General features: G+C 33.0%; 2 protein-coding genes across 3 annotated transcripts in view; one reads left to right on the top strand and one right to left on the bottom strand.

The window, feature by feature from the left end:
- LOC143073662 (copine-8-like) overlaps window positions 1-2,239 on the bottom strand; it is a 28,144-nt gene extending 25,905 nt beyond the window's left edge. For both annotated transcript variants that reach the window (XM_076249366.1, XM_076249375.1), the window contains exon 1: window positions 2,052-2,239. In XM_076249366.1, coding sequence (XP_076105481.1) covers window positions 2,052-2,134 — 83 coding nt within the window. In that variant the 5' untranslated portion in view covers window positions 2,135-2,239. The remainder of the gene's footprint in view (window positions 1-2,051) is intronic.
- A 162-nt stretch (window positions 2,240-2,401) lies between these two features.
- LOC143073673 (thioredoxin-like protein 4B) lies at window positions 2,402-5,368 on the top strand. The gene is made up of 3 exons (XM_076249387.1): window positions 2,402-2,585; window positions 3,483-3,634; window positions 5,054-5,368. The coding sequence occupies exons 1-3, from the start codon at window positions 2,454-2,456 to the stop codon at window positions 5,217-5,219; spliced, it is 450 nt and encodes a 149-aa protein (XP_076105502.1). The 5' UTR covers window positions 2,402-2,453; the 3' UTR covers window positions 5,220-5,368.
- Window positions 5,369-16,733: the final 11,365 nt, after the last annotated feature.

Below are 16,733 nucleotides of genomic sequence, written 5' to 3'. Positions count from 1 at the left end.
AGACCCAGTGTTCTCCCCAGGATTTTTTTAAGGCGCAAAATTCAAGGGCGCGTAACTCATTTTTTAGAGTGAACTTTTGTGATCTGAAGCAATCAGTCATTAATCCATGACATGCAATATGAATTATAATGCTTTGTGTTATGTGTTTGATAATGCAGAGTATTTGATAATGAATTACAAGAATATTATATATGAAATAAATTGATTTTAAACACAAAAGTTATTTATAAGTCAAAATATAAATATTCATCTCTTTACTCTCTGCTCCTTCTAGTTATATGTTTCAAGATAGTGTTATTTTGTTGGACAGTCTGTTCCTCAATTTTGTCTTTATCCTCTTTAGGGTTGAAAACCCCCTCTCACAATAACTTTTGCTTATACCCCCTTTTACATTTGTAAGCCATAAAAACTCAGTCAGCCACTTGTCATTGAAACCAGAAACATGGTGCTTGCTGTTATCACTTGCTAAAACTTTAGGTTGGGATTAGGAGAAGCAATGACATCTGCTTATACTGACAGTGTAGAGGAAGGTGTATTCCCCTTTTCATTAGAAGTCATTAGGCTGAAAAAAAACCTTCTATTTCCATCATCTGCCTTTTGCTTAGAAGTCACCCTTTTGTTATTTGCAGAGAACATGTTCATTCAGAATTAATAAAATCGAATATGGTTAAGATATTTGATCATATTTGGTATACAACTTTTTAAAACAAAAATATGTTAATGAACAGCTGACCAGTTTCCGTAGTTTTACATTACGCTTCTGTGTGTATTATAATATTGTTAAAGCCTATATCTGGCAGGTAGATATAAACGAAACTTTGTAAGTTTGTTAAAGTTAAGACCATTGAAATTATCAACTAGTGACATTATATAGAAGCTGCAGCAATTCTGTACCCGTGTTAATTGTCACATATTTCCCAACGCACGGAATTTTACGATCAATGTTCAATGATCATTTTATTTCTAAAAACACGACAGTTTGAGACAATTTACCTTGCAAGTAACATTTTTTCACTTTCTATTAAAAAAAAATCACTTCTCTTTACCTTTAATCAAAGTTTATTTTATTTTTTTTCAATTACAGATACTCTCATTCATCATGTTCATAATTTTCATCGTAAATATCTTTAGCAATGTGTATTCAAATTGATCATGTGTATTCATCACGTTCATTGGTCGTGCTAAAATAGATTCTTCTTTTCGAACAATGTATTTGCGATCTATTTCTTCAATTTCTGCACTGAAGTTTGATTTTTTTTTAATTTTCTTATTTGCAATCTATTTCTTCAATTTCTGCACTGAAGTTTTAATTTTTTTTTAATTTTCTTCTAAAAATATCTATCTTCTTGATGATCATTTATGCTATTACATGATAAGATAGTCCGATAAGGCTGAGATGAGTGTGGCTCAGGTAAAACTAATTATCAGTTATTGTGTAACACTGACCGACCTCTCAGCGGTGATCAGCAACTTGACAATTTTAACCAACATTTATAATGAAAATGTGAAAATTAACACGCTGCGGGATCAAGTATTAAGGGACAGCGGACAATTAAGACGCTGCGGGATCTTCGAAAATATTATGAAGGCGCTGCGGCACCGCAGCGTCATATCGGCCTGGGGAGAACACTGAGACCCCCAAAGTACCAATTCTATTTTAAACTCTGGTTTGGGTACCAGAGATGTGTGTACATTGTAAGAGGGTGAAAATCCCCCTTCTGATGTACTGATATTTCAAGCACCCCGATTGAGAATAGAACTCAGGACTTACAGTAGTGGACTTAACCACTAGACCCTGAACTCACATGAATGTTTATATGTGCCTTTTTGGTACCACGCCCCTCTTGATCCAGGAGAGATTTTAAATAAATACAAACAATTGGCATGTATGTTCAGCAAAATAAAAGATAGTTAGTTCAACATATGTATATTCTGAAACTATCGACAGATGCTTTAGTACATGTAAACCATGTGAAAGTATAAAAAAAATATATGTTTAAAAAATATCACAAAATGTGACTGTTTTCCCCCGTATCAATAACCTTCATTACCTGCATGATACACTGATTTCTACTTGAGATGACGGAACTGCTGACGAGCCGGCCTGAAATTGTTGTCCTTGTGGGTATGCCATGACTAGTCTTTAAATGAGAAGTAAAAAAGTATTTTGAAATTTTTAAGTTAATTTTGTAAACAGGAAGTAGAAGATTCTAATTTTAGCTCTTGTCGGTTGCGATATGTATTTCCGAATTTATAATTTATGACATTTCCTATTTTAAAAATGATCGAAATATAAAAAAAATAATAAGTTATTTGTTCATTATTTTCCCAATCATATAAATCTATTACTCGATAAACCCTATCACAATTAATTTTATAATTGGCAATTTGTTTTCAATGATATAAGTGACGGATTGTAAAACGAAAGAAGAAACAGAAAGTAGAGATGTGAAATGAGTTTTATTATTCCTCAGCTATCCACAAAACAGGAGGTTGATGAAGTCATTAGGAAAACAGAAGATGTGGTTCTTGTTTTGAGATTTGGCAGGGAAAATGATGTCACGTGTATGCAACTGGATCATATAGTAAGAAAAATATTCAGAAATGTATTTTGCAGGTGTTGACTGTTGTGCATTAATTATCAAGGTTTGTTGCCAAAAGAAAAAAACAACAAACATAATAAAATATTCAAAGCTTGTTTGATTGGTAATTTTACACGATGCACTATTTTCAAAGTCCTTATTACTTAAACAGTCTGAACATTAAACAACCTTGAAGCCGCCCAGGAAAAACTGTTGAACCTTGTCAATTGAAATCAAACAGACCTTGTCAGGAGCGGGGTTCACTCATATCTTCAGAGTTGACAACACTGCAGATGAAGTATATTAACCTCTATTATTCAACAATCTATCGAATAAAATTGAAAATGGAAAATTATGGGGAATGTTTAAAAAAATATAACAAGATTTTCTGAGAGCTTCGTTTACATCATTATATCCTTGATAGACAATCACAGTTACTGTCGCACCTGTATGCATTATCCATTAAATGTTAGTCATTAATGAAGGAATGTTACAGACTATGAAAAATATTTTTTTATTGGGGGTAAGAAATAGAAATCTTGGATAATTGACTGTTTTAAATGGAAAATGTTATATATTTAATAATATATATTCTTTCGAGAGTAGTCAATCGAGCAATGTTGTAGGATCAATCAATTCCATTATTATTTTTTTTGTTTTTTGTTTGAATTGAATTGGAATGAAATACATGAAATAGTCTAAATGTTCTGGTACAATAATTTAATGTGATTAATGTGATTTGAATATCCTACATATTGTACATACTTAGAAAGCTAAATATTATTATTGTGCTTAGTCCCTTAGCAACATGTTGTCCGGAAGTATTTAAAAATGTATTATGATGCTGTGTATTTACTTATACATGTACTATAATCTTGGATTTTTTTTTATTCTTTGTAGTTGTCAAAGCTTATTCCAGAGTTGAGGAAAATGGCAGCAATTTATACAGTAGATGTTGATAGTATTCCAGTCTACACCAGATACTTTGACATTACACTTATACCATCAACTATCTTCTTTTTCAATGCCCAGCATATAAAAGTTGATTGGGGGTAAGATCTAAGAAATAAAAAATATTGATAAACCAAGTTCCATGAAAATAATTGTTTCATCCATCTTAAAGCATTTCTATTTGATTTGAAAAGAGAAAAAGGTTTACGGTAAATAGAAATATCGCCTAAAGTGATCTAAATGATAAATGGTTTTTATGAATGACAACAGCAGTAATCACTGAGTTATGATAAATGTTTTTTTTATGAATGATGACTGCGGTAATTGCTAATAATATTAGAATTAGAAATGTTTGTCCAATTTGAGTTTTAATTTTATTTTGAGTTATCTCCCATATTATTTTGATGGATCACTCAAACTACATATTCTTGTTTCTACCGTCTACAATTTTGGAGAGTGTCCAAAAAGTTGTTGAATATGTACATAGACCAAGGTGAGTTACACAAGCTCCTTAGAGCCTCTAGTTTGTGTTTTTGTGGCTATGTCATCTCATGAAAAGCATGTTTTAAATTTTCCTGCTATATTTTTTTGTAAAAAAATCTTATGGCAGTAAAACCTGTGCCTAGAGATATCTGTTTAGTTGAGTGGAATATAAATCCATCTCAGGTTTGATGTTGAACATTCAATCTAATGTGTTGTGTCTGGAGAGGCCATATTTATGTACTATAAAAAAAAAACCTTGAACCAAACTTTGAGGGTGTGTGTAATGGCCTGTGGCAAAGCAAAATTTGTGATCACGAATATCCAGCTATTTTCTCCTTAGTGGTCCAAATTTCAGGTCCTGTATTCTGGTGACTCTTTTATAAATTATAATGTGCTCTTTAAAGTCCTGAATATCAATGAAATATATGTTAGCAAACAACATTCAATAAATCATGTTTATTGTGATGTTTTCAAACTGTAATACCATTCAACAAGGAGCCTAGGCTTACAAAAAACAACAAGCTATAAAGAGCCTTAAAAACGACAAGTGTAAAAGCATTCAAACAGGAAAACCAACGCACTAATATATATAAAAAACAAGAAAAATTACTGAAATCCGAGGACAATTCAAAATGAATAGTTCATAATCAAATGACAAAATCATAAGGTTAAACACATAAAATGTATGGTTTAAAACAACTGTAGAGATTTACATGTTATATCTGTGTTTAAAGAGGCTGGAGGGTATAAAAAATTCAGCAAAATTTTAAACATTATTTTTTTCATTACAAATTTTATTAGTTGTTACTTTATGATATGGTAAAAAAGTACCTCAACAAAAATGCATCTTATTGTGAGCTTAAATGAACGGTGACCCAATATTTTTATTTTATTTTTCTATTAAGTATAGGATAAAGTTTATTTATAGAAAAAAATAGCCAAATCCCATATTTAAAATATTTTTTTTAAATTATACCCCGAGCCCCCTTAATGAGGAAACAATTGATTTGATATTGGAATATATTATTTCTTTACAGGACTCCTGATCACACCAAATTTATTGGAAGTTTTAAAACCAAACAAGATTTTATAGATGTTGTGGAGATGATCTTTAGAGGTGCAATGAAGGGCAAAGTGATGATCAAAAGTCCATTAGATCAAGAAAATATTCCAAAATATGACCTTGTGTATAAAGATATATAGAGCTGACAATCTGTATGTGATATTTCACAAACATTGTGTATTTGTTTATTATCCATTGCTGGCAGGTCAGTTAATAGAAGTTTAGAAGAGATGTAAGCCAGGTATTCATAAGTGAAAAAGCTAAAAAAAAATAAAATGAACCAATTTTACTATGAATTTTCATTATCATAATTATGATGTATATAGTTATAAGATGGGGTATGAGTACCAATGAGACATCTCTCCATCCAAGTCAAAATTTTGTTAAGTAAACTGTTATAGGTCAAAACAGTTTCAACACTGAGCCTTGTCTCACACTGAACAGCAAGCTATAAAGGGCCCCAAAATAACTATTGTAAAACCATTCAAAAGGAAAACCATGGCCAACAGTCTAATTTATATAAAAAACAGGAAACAAGAAACACTTATGAACCACATCAACAAACGACAACTGCTGAACATGCAAGTATTGTCGTTTTTTCTGTTACAATGATACATTCCAAATTCCATCCAAGCATAAGCTAGTGCTAATGCTTAATGTCCATTTGCACATAACATGTCCCTGGAAGGATTGGACTGAATTGTCACCTGTATGTTTTTAAACATTTTCCTTGTGAATCTGTGGTTAATTCATTTGCGATCCCTCTGCGAGCACAGGCAAGTGCTCTATTTTTGTTAATTGTTTGGACATAACAAGTACCTGAAAAGATATAAGATTGTTGGCGTAGATCTGTTGTCCGGATCTTTGTTGTCTGTTTTTTTTTTATCTTCGTCTGTGGTGTTATTTCGATGATCTCTCTCCAAGCACAGGCTAGTGCTAATGTTATAATATCATTAGCACATAGTAAGTACCTGGAAAGATTTCAAAAATATTTTCTCGGCTTCTCTTCTCTAGCTTTTTCAAAGTTTCGGCTGTATTTCTCTAAAGATGTTCTTTTTCGATCCCCTCTCCAAGCACAGACTAGTGCTAATGGAAATTTATCATTAGCACTTAGTAAGTACCGGGGAAGATTTCAGATTCTCTGTGACTTTGTTCTTCTGATGAATATTTCGTTCTGACAGTTTTTCACCAAAATCTTTGTATTTAAAGACTGAGGTGTCAACACTTGATTAGTGTCATATTGCATCTCTTGTCTGAGCTTCTGAGGTTTGAAGAGCATATGAGAAAGTCGTCCAATTTCGATTAATGTCATAATTGATGAGATCGATGTTTGTATCCCAAGCCAAGTTTTCACCATTTTGGCTGACAGTAAATCACGAATATTTTTAAATGTGATACTTTAAACCACAGTAATGAAAATAGTCTTCTTTTTTCCTTTTTTAACAAATTTTATATATTTGAAACCTAGCCGAAAATGTGATGTTTTTCGACCAAAATAAATGATGACATTTAAACTTGTCTCCCAGTACAGACTAGTGCTTGTAACTATTCTTAAACTAGCGCATAATAAGTACTTGGGGACAAATTTAAGATGAACATTCATCAACCTGTTTATTTTTCTCATGTAGAAAGACATCCATGACCTTTGATATGATGATACTTTCCAAATTCCCTCCAAGCACAAGCTAGTGCTAATGCTTATTGTCCATTGGCACATAACATGTCCCTGGAAGGATTTTGGACTGACAGGCTAGTGCTAATTTTTGTTAATCGTTTGAAAATAACAAGTACCTGGAAAGATATCAGATTGTTGGCGTAGATCTGTTGTCCGGATCTTTGTTGTCTGTTTCTTTTTCTCTTCGTCTGTGGTGTTATTTCAATGATCTCTCTCCAAGCACAGGCTAGTGCTAATGTTATAATATCATAGGCACATAGTAAGTACCTGGAAAGATTTCAAAAATATTTTCTCGGCTTCTCTTCTCTGGCTTTTTCAAAGTTTCGGCTGTATTTCTCTAAAGATGTTATTTTCCGATCCCCTCTCCAAGCACAGACTAGTGCTAATGTAAATTTATCATTAGCACTTAGTAAGTACCCGGGAAGATTTCAGATTCTCTGTGACTTTGTTCTTCTGATGAATATTTCGTTCTGACAGTTTTTCACCCAAATCTTTGTATTTAAAGACTGAGGTGTCAACACTTGATAAGTGTCATAATGCATATCTTGTCTGAGCTTCTGATGTTTGAAGAGCATATGAGAAAGTCGTCCAATTTCGATTAATGTCATAATTGATGAGATCGATGTTTGTATCCAAAGCCAAGTTTTCACCATTTTCGCCGACATTAATCACGAATATTTTCAAATATGATATTTTAAACCTCAGAAATGAATATAGTATTTTTTTACAAACTTGGTATATTTGAAACCTAGACGAAGGATGTGATGTTTTTCGGCCAAAATAAATGATGACATTTAAAGTTGTCTCCCAGTACAGACTAGTGCTTGTAACTATTCTTAAAATAGCACATAATAAGTACTTAATTGGGGACAAATTTAAGATGAACATTCATCAACCTGTTTATTTTTCTCATGTAGAAAGACATCCATGACCTTTGATACGATGATACTTTCCAAATTCCCTCCAAGCACAAGCTAGTGCTAATGCTTATTGTCCATTGGCACATAACATGTCCCTGGAAGGATTTTGGACTGACAGGCTGGTGCTATTTTTTGTTAATCGTTTGAAAATAACAAGTACCTGGGAAGATATCAGATTGTTGGCGTAGATCTGTTGTCCGTATCTTTGTTGTCTGTTTTTTTTTCTCTTCGTCTGTGGTGTTATTTCGATGATCTCTCTCCAAGCACAGGCTAGTGCTAATGTTATAATATCATTAGCACATAGTGAGTACCTGGAAAGATTTCAAAAATATTTTCTCGGCTTCTCTTCTCTGGCTTTTTCAAAGTTTCGGCTGTAATTCTCTAAAGATGTTATTTTTCGATCCCCTCTCCAAGCACAGACTAGTGCTAATGGAAATTTATCATTAGCACTTAGTAAGTACGGCGGGGAAGATTTCAGATTCTCTGTGACTTTGTTCTTCTGATGAATATTTCGTTCTGACAGTTTTTCACCAAAATCTTTGTATTTAAAGACTGAGGTGTCAACACTTGATAAGTGTCATAATGCATATCTTGTCTGAGCTTCTGATGTTTGAAGAGCATATGAGAAAGTCGTCCAATTTCGATTAATGCCATAATTGATGAGATCGATGTTTGTATCCCAAGCCAAGTTTTCACCATTATGGCTGACAGTAATCACGAATATCTTTAAATGTGATACTTTAAACCACAGTAATGAAAATAGTCTTCTTTTTTCTTTTCTTTTTTAACAAACTTGATATATTTGAAACCTAGCCGAAAATGTGATGTTTTTCGACCAAAATAAATGATGACATTTAAACTTGTCTCCCAGTACAGACTAGTGCTTGTAACTATTCTTAAACTAGCGCATAATAAGTACTTGGGGACAAATTTAAGATGAACATTCATCAACCTGTTTATTTTTCTCATGTAGAAAGACATCCATGACCTTTAAAACGATGATACTTTCTAAATTCCCTCCAAGCACAAGCTAGTGCTAATGCTTCTTGTCCATTGGCACATAACATGTCCCTGGAAGGATTTTGGACTGACAAGCTAGTGCTAAATTTTGTTTATTGTTTGGACATAACAAGTACCTGAAATGATATAAGATTGTTGGCGTAGATCTGTTGTCCGGATCTTTGTTGTCTGTTTTTTTTTATCTTCGTCTGTGGTGTTATTTCGATGATCTCTCTACAAGCACAGGCTAGTGCTAATGTTATAATATCATTAGCACATAGTAAGTACCTGGAAAGATTTCAAAAATATTTTCTCGGCTTCTCTTCTCTAGCTTTTTCAAAGTTTCGGCTGTATTTCTCTAAAGATGTTCTTTTTCGATCCCCTCTCCAAGCACAGACTAGTGCTAATGGAAATTTATCATTAGCACTTAGTAAGTACCGGGGAAGATTTCAGATTCTCTGTGACTTTGTTCTTCTGATGAATATTTCGTTCTGACAGTTTTTCACCAAAATCTTTGTATTTAAAGACTGAGGTGTCAACACTTGATTAGTGTCATATTGCATCTCTTGTCTGAGCTTCTGAGGTTTGAAGAGCATATGAGAAAGTCGTCCAATTTCGATTAATGTCATAATTGATGAGATTGATGTTTGTATCCCAAGCCAAGTTTTCACCATTTTGGCTGACAGTAAATCACGAATATTTTTAAATGTGATACTTTAAACCACAGTAATGAAAATAGTCTTCTTTTTTCCTTTTTTAACAAATTTTATATATTTGAAACCTAGCCGAAAATGTGATGTTTTTCGACCAAAATAAATGATGACATTTAAACTTGTCTCCCAGTACAGACTAGTGCTTGTAACTATTCTTAAACTAGCGCATAATAAGTACTTGGGGACAAATTTAAGATGAACATTCATCAACCTGTTTATTTTTCTCTTGTAGAAAGACATCCATGACCTTTAAAAATAATATCTTTATTTGCAAAACATACAAAAACCAATTTTGGTTGTGGCAAATACATTGACAAACAAACATAATGAAACATAATGAAAACTCGACAATATTATAAGAAATATGATAAAAACAGTTACTGTTCTCCTTTCCTCAGTTCTAATGACTCTTTAATAAAAGAAACAACTGCTTTTACATCATTTAGTGTTGATGGATTAAGTATTATTACGAGTTTATCAGTAAAATTAAGTGTATTAAAATTTACTTATTTTTGTATATAATATTTTAGAAAGATTTCTCTTATATTTTTATTTATTTTACAGTTGAAGAAAAAATGAAATTCATCGTCTAAGATATTACATATTTTACATTTTCTTTCATTTCGTGGTATTTTGGTATATCGTCCAGTTTCTATGAAGATACAATGTTCGCTTATTCTAAATTTGGTTAACATTTTTCTTGTCTCTTTACTTGGGTGTGATAGGTAGTATTGCATTTGGTTATTTATATTAGATTTAAGAAATTTATATAGATATATTTTATTATTTTCATTTAAGTTATTTATTTTATCATCAATAACAGTTTGATAATAGTTGATATAACTTTTTTTTAATTGGGGTTTTAACATTTTAGTCTGTTCTAAAGTTTTAGTTTCCTCAGTAAGTTTAATGTCAATATTTATATCTTGTGACACATTTTTTGCAAAAGTATACCAAGAGTATGTTCCCTTGGTATCTAAACTTTTAGTTAATTTAAAGGCTTCATTAAGAAGTGGGTTTAGATTTTCATTATTTAATCTAGATAGGTACATCATAGTTTGGGTTTTTAAAGCAATTGCTTTTATGCCGTCGCGTATGGCCATCTTTGTGACCCAGATCAGAGACTCCGCCCAGATCAAGCCATAGTATTTTGTTTAACAGGCTCCTGGTCAGTCATTCTTTAACACCTATGTATGTTTTCTAATGCAATACATAGCTTGAAACTTTAAAAAAAAAGTTAGTGGATTTAAGAAGTTTCAGAATATGTTCTTGTAGATGTATTTTTGTATTTAAAGGGTCAACCGTTTGACTATCAAATAACATAGAAGTCCGAGTGAAAAAAAGTACATTTCTATAAATGCGATTCCGTTTTCCGCCGTTCGTACGATGTTTCAACAAAATATGGATTCATTTCAGTTGTTGATTTAGTATTGGAAATTTAACTGAATTATCCCCTAATAAATACGGTTTTTTATGTTTAATTTGTGTTTCTTTAAGAGGTCAGGTGCTCTTGTTCATTCATAAAATTATCGTTCATTCATACATTTATCGTAAAATCAAAATCACTACACAGGTTAATGCGTAGTGTCAAATTATTACCTGTAATCTAAAAATAGACAAACTTTATTTGCGCAAATAATTTAGCGGAACGAAACCCTTGTTGAAAACACATAACAATAAGTTCGTTTTCCTTTTCTGTCAAAACTCCGTAATATTTATCGATCACCTTACTAATGAAATGGACCCGTCCAAACGTAGTAGATGCCAAGTCGGTCCAGATGAAGAGATATTTACAATTTGGAATTTTCTAGTTTATTAATACATAGATTGAAAAAAGTACGTCTTTTTAAATATCATGATCAAAACTGGGTTTGCATAACAAATGTCAGATGAAACCATTATCCTCGTCTTTTCAGTGAACAAGTCTACTAGTACTACGTTTGTTGACACTCGACGGTCCACCGTGTTAGCAATTTTATTTCACATGTTTTCGAAATATTGAAGATCATTTTTCGCAATGTTTCCTGAAAATTGATAAATATCAAAGCAACGTAGAGCTGTTTGTTCTTGTTCGTATAATAAAATTGAGAATGGAAATGGGGAATTTGTCAAAGAGACAACAACCCGACCATAGAAAAACATACAACAGCAGAATTAAGGTCACCAACAGGTCTTCAATGCAGCGAAAAATTCCCGCACCCGGAGGCGTCCTTCAGCTGGCCCCTATACAATATATATACTAGTTCAGTGATAACGATTTAATGTCATGTTTGTCTGTGATGACCCCCCCTTTTCGGGATTGCATGAGAATTGTAGTTATCTCGTACCCACATGCACTTGTTTCTATCCATAGGAAGGTCGACTATCCATATAAAACTATTTATATGGATAATCGACCTTCCTATGGATAGAAACAAGTGCCTGTGCTCGTACCGCATCAGAAGGACACATATCAACTGAGCAATAATGTTTGGAACTTAGTTTTAAAAATGATGACAAAGTAACATTATGAAAATATTTTTATTAAGCTGAAATATACATTTAATTTATTCTTTACATGTTTATGTCTTGTAAGATATTTTATTTCTTTCCCGTTTTTTAACATGTGCGTCTGGAAAGTTGAAATGTTTTAACTTAATCATTTGTGTTAATGGTTAAATATAAATTAATAATGAAAATTGTTAAAATTAAATCAATAAAGGAAATTATTGCCAAGGAAGTTACAAACACTACCAGGGGATAATCCATGATGATTTCTTTTTGAGTTATATGTTTCAGCACATGTATATTTGACCCCAACTTTAGCCTGGTAAACGTGTTGTCTCCTTGTGAAATATAAAACATATTAAAAATGACTTTCTGCTAAAGTCTTTTATTTATATAAAGTTAAAACCTTCTTACTTTTAACTAGACAACACTCATGTCAGGTTTAATTCTTGTATATATGTGGATGAAAAATAAAAGTCCCCAAACATTAACATGGCAGCAATTGCTTTTACAGCCTTTAAGGCTTTGATTATGAAAGTTTCTAATGGCAAAAGTCCTAGTTCATTTCTAACAGCTAGATTTGTTGAGCTTCTTTTTGTCCCCAGTACTTGTTTCATAAAATGTAGCTGGGTTTTTTCTAAAACAGTTTTTATCAATAAAATGAATAGCATCTGGTGTTGAGCTATTTTTGTTAGCTCGGAGTTTAGCTCTATAAAATTGAATATAAGTGTCCATATAGCATATTTCACTATTATATGTTAAAATAGGTTTGACCAAAGTTTCAAAAAGGTTGCAAGACACTCTCACAGGAAGTTGTCCAAAGCCTGATGAATAAGAGTTAATAGCAAATAAAACTTTTCTTGCTTTTTTTGCAAGATCTGAACTACAACTAGTTAGACTGCCATTAGATGTTATAACACATCCAAGGTATTTATATTCATATACTTTATCAAGGTATTTTCCTTTAAATTTCAAAAAGGGTTTATTTATTTTACTTGGGTTTAAACGATGATACTTTCTAAATTCCCTCCAAGCACAAGCTAGTGCTAATGCTTCTTGTCCATTGGCACATAACATGTCCCTGGAAGGATTTTGGACTGACAAGCTAGTGCTAAATTTTGTTAATCGTTTAAAAATAACAAGTACCTAGGAAGATATCAGATTGTTGGCGTAGATCTGTTGTCCGGATCTTTGTTGTCTGTTTCTTTTTCTTTTCGTCTGTGGTGTTATTTCGATGATCTCTCTCCAAGCACAGGCTAGTGCTAATGTTATAATATCATTAGCACATAGTAAGTACCTGGAAAGATTTCAAAAATATTTTCTCGGCTTCTCTTCTCTGGCTTTTTCAAAGTTTCGGCTGTATTTCTCTAAAGATGTTATTTTCCGATCCCCTCTCCAAGCACAGACTAGTGCTAATGTACATTTATTATTAGCACTTAGTAAGTACCCGGGAAGATTTCAGATTCTCTGTGACTTTGTTCTACTGATGAATATTTCGTTCTGGCAGTTTTTCACCAAAATCTTTGTATTTAAAGACTGAGGTGTCAACACTTGATAAGTGTCATATTGCATCTCTTGTCTGAGCTTCTGATGTTTGAAGAGCATATGAGAAAGTCGTCCAATTTCGATTAATGTCATAATTGATGAGATCGATGTTTGTATCCCAAGCCAAGTTTTCACCATTTTCGATGACAATAATCACGAATATTTTTAAATGTGATACTTTAAACCACAGTAATGAAAATAGTCTTCTTTTTTCTTTTTTTTAACAAACTTGATACATTTGAAACCTAGACGAAAATGTGATGTTTTTCGACCAAAATAAATGATGAAATTTAAACTTGTCTCCCAGTACAGACTAGTGCTTGTAACTATTCTTAAACTAGCGCATAATAAGTACTTGGGGACAAATTTAAGATGAACATTCATCAATCTATTTATTTTTCTCATGTAGAAAGACATCCATGACCTTTGATACGATGATACTTTCCAAATTCCCTCCAAGCACAAGCTAGTGCTAATGCTTATTGTCCATTGGCACATAACATGTCTCTGGAAGGATTTTGGACTGACAGGCTAGTGCTAATTTTTGTTAATCGTTTGAAAATAACAAGTACCTGGGAAGATATCAGATTGTTGGCGTAGATCTGTTGTCCGGATCTGTGTTGTCTGTTTCTTTTTCTTTTCGTCTGTGGTGTTATTTCGATGATCTCTCTCCAAGCAAAGGCTAGTGCTAATGTTATAATATCATTAGCACATAGTAAGTACCTGGAAAGATTTCAAAAATATTTTCTCGGCTTCTCTTCTCTGGCTTTTTCAAAGTTTCGGCTGTATTTCTCTAAAGATGTTATTTTCCGATCACCTCTCCAAGCACAGCTAGTGCTAATGCTTATTGTCCATTGGCACATAACATGTCCCTGGAAGGATTTTGTACTCACAGGCTAGTGCTAATTTTTGTTAATCGTTTGAAAATAACAAGTACCTTGGAAGATATCAGATTGTTGGCGTAGATCTGTTGTCCGGATCTGTGTTGTCTGTTTCTTTTTCTCTTCGTCTGTTGTGTTATTTCGATGATCTCTCTCCAAGCACAGGCTAGTGCTAATGTTATAGTATCATAAGCACATAGTAAGTACCTGGAAAGATTTCAAAAATATTGTCTCGGGTTCTCTTCTCTGGCTTTTTCATAGTTTCGGCTGTATTTCTCTAAAGATGTTATTTTCCGATCCCCTCTCCAAGCACAGACAAGTGCTAATGGAAATTTATCATTAGCACTTAGTAAATACCCGGGAAGATTTCAGATTCTCTGTGACTTTGTTCTTCTGATGAATATTTCGTTCTGACAGTTTTTCACCAAAATCTTTGTATTTAAAGACTGAGGTGTCAACACTTGATAAGAATCATATTGCATCTAATGTTTGAGCTTCTGATGTTTGAAGAGCATATGAGAAAGTCGTCCATTTTCGATTAATCTCATAATTGATGAGATCGATGTTTGTATCCCAAGCCAAGTTTTCACTATTTTCGCTGACAATAATCACGAATATTTTTAAATGTGATACTTTCAACTACAGTAATGAAAATAGTCTTCTTTTTTCTTTTTTTTAACAAACTTGATATATTTGAAAGCTAGCCGAAAATGTGATGTTTTTCGACGAAAATAAATGATGACATTTAAACTTGTCTCCCAGTACAGACTAGTGCTTGTAACTATTCTTAAACTAGCGCATAATAAGTACTTGGGGACAAATTTAAGATGAACATTCATCAACCTGTTTATTTTTCTCATGTAGAAAGATATCCGAGACCTTTGATACGATGATACTTTCCAAATTCCCTCCAAGCACAAGCTAGTGCTAATGCTTATTGTCCATTGGCACATAACATGTCCCTGGAAGGATTTTGGACTGACAGGCTAGTGCTAATTTTTGTTAATCGTTTGAAAATTAGAAGTACCTGGGAAGATATCAGATTGTTGGCGTAGATCTGTTGTCCGGATCTTTGTTGTCTGTTTCTTTTTCTTTTCGTCTTTGGTGTTATTTCGATGATCTCTCTCCAAGCACAGGCTAGTGCTAATGTTATAATATCATTAGCACATAGTAAGTACCTGGAAAGATTTCAAAATATTGTCTCGGCTTCTCTTCTCTGGCTTTTTCAAAGTTTCGGCTGTATTTCTCTAAAGATGTTATTTTCCGATCCCCTCTCCAAGCACATACTAGTGCTAATGGAAATTTATCATTAGCACTTAGTAAGTACCCGGGAAGATTTCAGATTCTCTGTGACTTTGTTCTTGTGATGAATATTTCGCTCTGACAGTTTTTCACCAAAATCTTTGTATTTAAAGACTGAGGTGTCAACACTTGATAAGTGTCATATTGCATCTCTTGTCTGAGCTTCTGATGTTTGAAGAGCATATGAGAAAGTCGTCCAATTTCGATTAATGTCATAATTGATGAGATCGATGTTTGTATCCCAAGCCAAGTTTTCACAGTTTTCGCTGACAATAATCACGAATATTTTTAAATGTGATACTTTAAACCACAGTAATGAAAATAGTTTTCTTTTTTCTTTTTTTAACAAACTTGATATATTTCAAAGCTAGCCGAAAATGTGATGTTTTTCGACCAAAACAAATGATGACATTTAAACTTGTCTCCCAGTACAGACTAGTGCTTGTAACTATTCTTAAACTAGCGCATAATAAGTACTTGGGGACAAATTTAAGATGAACATTCATCAACCTGTTTATTTTTCTCATGTAGAAAGATATCCGAGACCTTTGATACGATGATACTTTCCAAATTCCCTCCAAGCACAAGCTAGTGCTAATGCTTATTGTCCATTGGCACATAACATGTCCCTGGAAGGATTTTGGACTGACAGGCTAGTGCTAATTTTTGTTAATCGTTTGAAAATAACAAGTACCTGGGAAGATATCAGATTGTTGGCGTAGATCTGTTGTCCGGATCTTTGTTGTCTGTTTCTTTTTCTCTTCGTCTGTGGTGTTACTTCGATGATCTCTCTCCAAGCACAGACTAGTGCTAATGTTATAATATCATTAGCACATAGTAAGTACCTGGAAAGATTTCAAAAATATTTTCTCGGCTTCTCTTCTCTGGCTTTTTCAAAGTTTCGGCTGTATTTCTCTAAAGATGTTATTTTCCAATCCCCTCTCCAAGCACAGACTAGTGCTAATGGAAATTTATCATTAGCACATAGTAAGTACCCGGGAAGATTTCAGATTCTCTGTGACTTTGTTCTTCTGATGAATATTTCGTTCTGACAGTTTTTCACCAAAATCTTTGTATTTAAAGACTGATGTGTCAACACTTATTAAGTGTCATATTGCATCTCTTGTCTGAG

This window comes from Mytilus galloprovincialis, chromosome 1, assembly GCF_965363235.1.
Source record: "Mytilus galloprovincialis chromosome 1, xbMytGall1.hap1.1, whole genome shotgun sequence".
Classification (NCBI taxonomy): Eukaryota; Metazoa; Mollusca; class Bivalvia; order Mytilida; family Mytilidae; genus Mytilus; species Mytilus galloprovincialis.
This window is presented reverse-complemented; position numbering and strand designations above follow the sequence as displayed.

Excerpts from the sequence above, each read along its gene's own strand:
- LOC143073673 (XM_076249387.1), top strand. The coding sequence starts at position 2,454 with ATGAGTTTTATTATTCCTCAGCTATCCACAAAACAGGAGGTTGATGAA. Across the intron at positions 2,586-3,482 it reads GTATGCAACTGGATCATATA|TTGTCAAAGCTTATTCCAGA; the intron begins GTAAGAAAAATA and ends TATTCTTTGTAG. Across the intron at positions 3,635-5,053 it reads CATATAAAAGTTGATTGGGG|GACTCCTGATCACACCAAAT; the intron begins GTAAGATCTAAG and ends ATTTCTTTACAG.